This window comes from Phaseolus vulgaris, chromosome 11 (assembly GCF_051622355.1).
Source record: "Phaseolus vulgaris cultivar YP4 chromosome 11, ASM5162235v1, whole genome shotgun sequence".
Classification (NCBI taxonomy): Eukaryota; Viridiplantae; Streptophyta; class Magnoliopsida; order Fabales; family Fabaceae; genus Phaseolus; species Phaseolus vulgaris.
Window position 1 is genome coordinate 28,203,208 of NC_143508.1, and position 8,270 is coordinate 28,211,477.

The 8,270-nt window shown below is 46.3% G+C and overlaps 1 protein-coding gene across 1 annotated transcript; it reads right to left on the reverse strand.

Annotated features, from left to right (window-relative positions):
- Nucleotides 1-4,339: 4,339 nt before the first annotated feature.
- LOC137835425 (uncharacterized) lies at nt 4,340-7,183 on the reverse strand. The gene is made up of 2 exons (XM_068643932.2): nt 4,598-7,183; nt 4,340-4,387 (listed from the first exon to the last, which is right to left on the reverse strand). The coding sequence occupies exons 1-2, from the start codon at nt 7,181-7,183 to the stop codon at nt 4,340-4,342; spliced, it is 2,634 nt and encodes an 877-aa protein (XP_068500033.2).
- Between the last annotated feature and the right edge of the window lie 1,087 nt (nt 7,184-8,270).

Below are 8,270 nucleotides of genomic sequence, written 5' to 3' on the forward strand. Positions count from 1 at the left end.
CTCCCTCACAAGTTACCTACGAGGGAGATAATTTCGTTATATGCGTCGTCCGACCCCTGGGTGGATTTTATTGGTATGTAATTGTAAATTCGGTTTGACTGAATAACTTCATTAATAGTGTTTAATTCCTGTGTGTTTTGCAGAAATCATGAGTCGTGCGGACGCTTCTTTGCATGAGTACATGAATAAGCTACGCCAGGGCAGCGATGGTCAGTCGGCCTCTATCGGTACGGCCGGGCCATTGGCAGCTGTGCCATCCACAACGGTTACTGCGGCGGGTGCTTCGGCTGCTGCAAAGAAAAGGGCTCGGCCTCCGAAGGGAAGTCGTGAGGGCCGAGCTGGGCCATCCCGTACGGCTTCGGAGCCAACGCTGTTGGCGGTCGGCCTAGATATAGCGGCTCACTTGCAGGCGGAGCTGACTGCCGAAGAGAGTGAGGTTTTTGCCACCATCCCAACAACTAAATTGATGGTGGAAACATTAGAGTTGCAAAGTAGGGCGCTCATGGCAAGCCGGACGGTGGTTGAAGAGCTTGAGAGAGTGACGACCGTTACCATTCCTCGGTTAAAGAAGGATGTGACCGAGGCCACTCAAGCTTCTAAGATGTCGACCGAGAAGGCAGAGGGGTTGAAGGTTCAATTGGAGGAGAAGCAGACAGCCTTAAAAGCGCAAGAGGAACTTACAAAGAACCTTGAGGCGCAACTGAAACAAGGAGCCGACCGGGAGGAGGCATTAAAGACGGAAGTGGCTAAGTGTCAGGACTTTATGCTTCGCATTAGCGAAGAATACTTCCGGCTAGACATCCAACAAGTGGCTTGTCTGCACGGTACGCCCCTGGAGGACGACCGGTATGATATTGAGAAGTTAGTGGTTGATGGAAAGCTTGTGCCGACCAACCTTGGTGACAATGAGGAGGCTGAGGCAGAGACTCTGGGACCACAGCCGGATGCCTCATTTGAAGAATTAATGACCATTACATAGATAATTGCTGGTCCCGGCATGTGGGCATAGTACAATGGTTTTATTTTGGATGTAATATTTGACTGCTGAACGATCGGATTGCTATACTTGAACCTTGGTTGTATGCTGTAGATTTTTATTTTGGATGCTGAACGGGGTGTAGTTGATTCTGTTAGTAACAATGCGAAGCCGAACGAGTAATACATAATTGCGATTTCGTTATAGTAAGTTAATTCTGATGCTGAACTCGACATAAATGAGTCGGATGCCGAACGAGGCATAAATAAATTAATTTTGACGCCGAACGTGGCATAAATAATTGAATAATTCTGATGCCGAACGTGGCATAAATAATTCCGATTGTTAAAGTAATAATTCTGATGCCGAACGAGGCATATATATCCGATTAATTCTGATGCCGAACGAGGCATAAATAATTCCGATTACGTTAAAGTAATAATTCTGATGCCGAACGAGGCATATATATCCGATTAATTCTGATGCCGAACGAGGCATAAATAATTCCGATTACGTTAAAGTAATAATTCTGATGCTGAACGAGGCATATACATTTCTGACTACGTTAAAAGTAATAATTCTGATGCCGAACGAGGCATATATAAATCCGATTACATAGTAATTCTGATGCCGAATGAGGCAGATATAATTCTGATTTCGTTAAATACCTATGATGCCGAACGAGATATGAATTGAGTAAAGGACTAGGAGATTTAGATTTTAATTTAGTGCCTCGTTAAAACCTTCCCGGTCGTAAACCCTCCTTAGGGAAAAACCGACCGAGCGAGGAAAGAGTGCACTTTTATTATTAAAGTTCAACTGTAATAAAATTTGATATGCGTGGCATTCCACGTTCTCGGTATTTCCTTCCCAGATAAATGTTCTAAATAATAGGCTCCACCGGTTGCCGTATCTGCTATGCGGAAAGGTCCTTCCTAATTGCTGGAGAACTTGCCTCCTTCCTTCCGAGCGCTGCTCCGCATTCGCCATACTAAGTCGCCTTTGTGGAACAATCTTGGTTTAACTTTGGAGTTGTATCGTCTGGCCGCCCGAATTTTGCATGCTTCTTCTCTAATTGTACACTTGTCCCGGAGTTCGTTGATGAGATCGAGGCCGACCGAGAGGCTTTCCTTGTTTAGATCAAGATCAAGGGTTCGCCAATCTCGACGGGGTTCATAGCTTCGGTGCCATACGTTAGGCTGTACGGCGTTTCTTGTGTAGTCGTCTGAGGAGTACAGCGATATGCCCATAAGACTTCTAAGAGTTCTTCAGTCCAGTTGCCCTTTGCTGGGCCGAGACGTTTCTTCAGTTCGTTCAAAATGACTTTGTTTGCAGCTTCTGCCTGTCCGTTTGTTTGCGGATGTTCGACTGAACTAGCGATGTGTTTGATGTGGAGTTTCTCGTAAAATTCAGCTAACGTTCGGTCGGTGAATTGCCGACCGTTATCGGTGATGATGATTTGTGGAAGCCCGAAGCGGCAAACGATATTTTTCCATACGAAATTTTGAACATTGCGGGCGGTGATTGCAGTCAGGGGCTCGGCTTCGATCCACTTGGTGAAGTAATCAATGCCGACTAGTAAGAATTTACACTGGCCTTTACCGGGGGCGAAAGGACCAATGATGTCCATACCCCATTGGACGAACGGCCAAGGTGATAACATAAAATGGAGTTCCTCAGGCTTTTGATGGGACAAAGTGCCAAACTCTTGGCATTTAAGACATTTTTGGACGAAATTGGTGCAGTCACCCTGGACGGTCGGCCAGTAGTATCCGGCCCGGAATACTTTGGCAGCCATTGTCCGTGCGCCGGAGTGAGTTCCGCAAATTCCTTCGTGCAATTCTTGGATGACATAGGAAGCTTGGTCTGGTGTCAAACATTTAAGGAGTGGTTGGGTATAACCTCGGCGATAAAGGTCGTCGCCGATTAAGACAAAACGGGCGGCCTGCAGCTTCATGGTTTTTTCGCCGAGAGGACTACATGTGCCGTCGAGTAAATATTGCTTGATTGGGGTAATCCAAGTAGATTCCGTGTCGGTCGCCAGGCATTCCTGTAGGTCGATGCTTGGGCGTGCAAGCGTAACATGGATGACCGACCGATGCATTCCTTTACACTTCGTGGTTGCTAACCGGGACAAGGCGTCCGCGCGGGTATTGTGATCGCGTCGAACGTGCTGCATAGAAATTTCAGAAAAGGTGCTCATCGACTGTTTGACTAAGTGATAGTATCGCTGTAAAAAGCTTTCTCGGACTTCATATTCGTCGTTAAGCTGACCGATGACAAGCCGGGAATCACTTTTGCAAATTAACTTAGTGATTTCTAATTCTTGAGCGAGACGTAGACCGGCTAATATGGCTTCATATTCGGCCTGATTGTTTGAAGCTTTGAAGTTGAATTTGAGGGCTTGCTCGATGACAATCTCGCCGGGGCCTTCCAAAACAACTCCAGCGCCGCACGACCTCTCGTTGGAGGAGCCGTCAACATATAAGATCCATGATGAATGTTCGGTCTCGGCTGAAGAAGTAGTGAGTTCAGCTGCGAAATCGGCGAGAGCTTGCGACTTGATCGCTCCTCGTGGTTGGTACTGAATATGGAATTCGGATAGTTCGATCGTCCAACCGATCATTCGTCCGGCTAAATCTGGCTTAGTGAGGATCTTTACAATAGGGTAATTTGTCCGAACAATAATCCGATGATTCTGAAAATACATACGCATTCGTCGGGCGGTAATGATGAGGGCCATGGCTACCTTTTCGATCGTCTGGTATCGGATTTCGGCGCCATGAAGGGCGCGGCTGACGAAGTAAACCGGCCGTTCTTCAAAATTAATTTCTTGCACTAAGACTGAGCTGACGGCTTCGTGTGAAACGGCGAGGTAGACTATGATGGGTTCTCGTGCGTCCGGTTTCTGGATGACCGGCGGGGTAGATAAAAAAGTTTTCAAATCGAGGAAAATTTCCTCACATTCGGTCGACCACTCGAAGTGGGATGCTTTTTTCAGTAGTCGGACGATGGGTCTCGTTCGTTCGGCGAGTTTAGGAACAAATCTGGATAGTGCGGTGAGTCGGCCGATAAGTCTCTGAATTTCCTGAATGGAGTTGGGACTTCGCATTTCGGAGATAGCTTTGCACTTCTCGGGGTTAGCTTCTATGCCTCTATGAGTTAGCATAAAACCTAAGAACTTCCCCCCCTCGACGCCGAACGCACACTTGTCAGGATTGAGTCGCATCTGGTGTTGGCGGAGGGCCTGAAAGACTTCTTTTAGGTCGGCAATATGTTGTTTGCATGAGTCGGACTTGACGACGATGTCATCGACATAGACTTCAACATTCCTACCAATCATGTCTTGGAATACGTGGTCCATTAGTCTTTGATAAGTGGCTCCGGCATTTTTGAGTCCGAAGGGCATAACTTCATAGTAGAAATTGCCGGAATCAGTCATGAAGGCCGTCTTCTTTCGGTCGGCCGGGTGCATTTGGATTTGATTATAGCCAGAGTAGGCATCAAGGAAGCTGAGGATGTGATGTCCGGCTGCACCGTCAACGAGACGATCAATGGTAGGCAGAGGATACGAGTCTTTTCGGCAAGCTTTATTGAGGTCTGTGTAGTCAACACACATACTTTTCCGTTCGCTTTCTTCACCATAACCACATTGGCTAGCCAGGTGGTGTAATGGGCCTTCCAAATGAATCCAGCCTGTAACAATTTGTCGGCTTCCTCACGTGCGGCTTGACGTCGTTCCTCGCCTAGATGTCTTTTCTTTTGAGCTATTGGCTTAGCTTCTCTATACAGTGATAATCGGTGAGTGATAACTTGTGGGTCTACGCCAGGCATATCAGCGGCCGTCCAGGCGAAAAGATCGGAATTTTTAACAAGTGTCGTCCCGATGGCCATTCGGTCGTCCGGTTTCAGCGAAGTACCGATGTGCGTAGTGTGGCAATCATCGCGAAGCGGGAATGGATGCAAGTCTTCTCCTGCTTCCATACGGGGATCGTCCATGCGAGGGTCGAGGTCAACAAGGGCTATCATCTGACGACGGGACATGTGTCGTCCGAAACGCCGTGTGGGGGAACGCCCTCGTTTTTGCGGGACTCGGTCGTCCGGATTGGTTGTATAGAGTCGTCGAGCTGGCTCACTTTTCAAACTTGCGACATAGCATTCTCTAGCAGTTTTTTGATCGACATGGATGGTTGCAATGTCGTTAGTGGCCGAAGGGAATTTCATGGCTAAGTGTGGGGTGGAGACAATGGCTTTTAACCTGTTGATAGACGGCCGACCGAGCAGGATGTTGTAAGAAGTCTGGGCGTTAACCAGCAGATATCGTACGTTTATTGTTTTGTGGAGACCGTCTTCCTCACCGAAGGTTGTATACAAGTCTATATACCCCTTAGTGTCGACCCGTTCACCTGAGAACCCTACAATTTGTTCGTTATAGGGTTGAATTTCTGATTCTGGAATGCGCATTTTTTTGAAGATTTCCCAGTATAATATGTCGACTGAGCTACCTTGGTCGACCAAGGTCTTGGCAATTGTGAACTTGTCAATTTCGACAGTGATTACCATAGGGTCGTCCTGGGCTGGATCTATAGCTGTAAAGTCATCGTCAGTGAAGGTGATCGGAGGTATGTGTGGACGCCTCCTTGTGGTAACATGAGCGGACTGGATGTCTCGGAGATGTTTCTTTCGGGCGGAATTTGAGCACCCGCCACCGGCAAAGCCTCCAGCTATATAATTAGCTTCGTGGTTCGGTTCGCCCAAATTAACGGGTCCAGCAATCATGTTGATGACTTCGCGGACTCGTTGGCGAGGGCGGGTGTTTCGGTCGGGACTTATGCTGCGGGCGCGTGTACGCCGAACGGGGCTTTCACTGCGTTTCCGCGAAGCCTGGTTATGGTCGGTTCGGCGTTTGTAATCGTTACGGTACGACCGGTCGACACCACGAGATGTACGGTCGGTACTCCGTGGTGGGGATCTTGAATTTCTTGTCCTCTTAACAAACTGTCTCAAATGACCAGCCTGAATGAGCTCTTCGATTTTGTCCTTCAACGCCTGACATCCTTCGGTCGTATGGCCGAAGTTTCGATGGTATTGACAATGCTTAGCGGTGTCTGCATTCGGTGGCGTTTGATATTGCTTCAATATCGGAATTAAGTCTGTTTGTAGTGCTTCATCTAGGGCTCGTCCCCTCGGCACAGTTAAGGGGGTATAACTGTTAAACCTGGGGATTCGGCCTCCTCTGCTCCGGTCGGATCTTGGAGTGATTCGGGCGGTGCGTTCGGTCTCGACTTCTCTTTCTTTGTTCGGGGTTTGATCTTTGAGGACTCCAGATCCGACGGTTTTGAACCGTTGGTGGTAATCGATGTGTTCTTCGATTTGCATGAATTTGGTTGCTCGAGTTCGAAGGTCTTCCATGTCTTGAGGCGGTTTCTTGATGAGACTTTCAGTAAAACGGCTCGGCCGGATGGCCGAGACCAAATGGTGCAATGCAACTTCCTGCTTGAGTCCTCGGATGTGCATGCATGCTTTGTTGAACCTATCTAGAAAAGTTCTGAGAGATTCACGTTTTTCTTGTTGTACCGCTAGGAGAGACATGGAGGACATGTGATCCGGTCGGCTGGTGGCATATTGAGTGGAGAATTTTACAGCTAAGATGTCAAAGTCGTCAATGGAGTTCGGAGGCAGCTCTGTAAACCAAGTAAGGGGTTCTCCCTGAAGGGACGTGGGGAATACTTTACACCACACATTATTATCTGTGGTATACAAAGTCATTTGCGTCTTGTACACATTTAAATGCTCATCCGGGTCGGTCGAGCCGTCACAGAGTTTAATAGCGAGACCTCTCCATTTGTCAGGAAGTGGTGTGGTGATAATTTCGTCGGTAAAAGGATGACCCCTTTTACTGGACTTTCGTTCGACTGTTTCAGCTCTGAAAGCAGGATTGGTATTAGTCGGTGTAGGTATGAGAGAGGCGGTTCGGTCGGCCATATGGGATTGGCCTTCTTGTTCGGGATTATCGACCTGTTGCTGGAGCCGTGCATTCTGCTCTCTCAATAAGGCGATTTCTTCTTCTTGGCGGCGTCTATCTTCTTCATGTTGGCGATGGTCTTCCATCCCCTTTTGTCGCAGTTCCTCCATCTGAGCTTGGAGGGTTTGAATCATAGTCATCTGTTCTGCCATAGCCTCGTTGTTGTTTCTTGTCGCAACCATTATATCTTCAAAAAGTTGAAGATTTGCCTCGGCCCCACGGTGGGCGCCAATTGTACCTGAGTGGAGAGATGGGGCCCAGGCACGGTCGGTCGATGTAGTGTAGTTGCTGACGTGTCGGTTTTCTTCTCTTTCGGTCGGTCGCTCCTTCTTGGTGTCTCCTTCGGTCGGGCGGGGGAGGGTACCTGCGAAGGCACTCCGACGCTCAAGTAAGTATGAGATTCTAAGAGTGGTTTAGTAAGTGAATCAAAACGTACCTTTCTCTGGCTTGAGCACCGTATTTATAGGATTGCTAAATGGGCTTTCTACCTCTTGGGCTCAGGGTGGTTATGGATAGGTTTTACCAATCGTGCTCCGGAATACCCAGGGGAAAATATCTTCTTCACACGCGTATTCCTTATTTTTCGGAGTATCTTAACTACCTTAGTCTTGTCGCGCCCTCACATTTATTATGAGTTCGGTCGGTCGGTCGGCCACATCTATTCGTCCGGTGCCTGCCGGTACACACACTTTTATTACAAAATGTTTGCTTCCCTTAAACTAGCTTAATGGTTGTTTAAGCACATTCAAATAATGTTTTTCAAACATACATTTTCATTTTTTATTTTCTTCAAAGTTTCTAAATTTGAAGTAGCACTTATAAGTAACTCGCCACTTCAAAACAAAAATCACTCCGTGTAATTTTTTTATCTTTTATTATTTTAGACTTAAATATTGGAAGTTAAGTAAAAGTAAGTGAATTTTGATTTATTTATATTTCGTCTTTTTTAAATTAAAATTTATTGTAACTAATTTCTATGATCAACTAATATTTAATACGTGATATCTTTATTTTTAAATTCTTAAATGAATATTATTGATATCTTTTAAAATAGAAGCCAGGACAAAAAATGATTATTCAACTTTTAAAGGAAAAAAAATAAAAAATATTTTAGGAAAACTAAAATCCATGGACTAACACTAATCAATAAAAAGAGGGATCAAAAACTACTTTTGAAGGCATCTTCCTGAAGGTGAACAAAAGATATTATACGTGTAAGGTTGAGGATTGTATTGAAACATATTAGTTAAAACTTTGATATATTGAGTT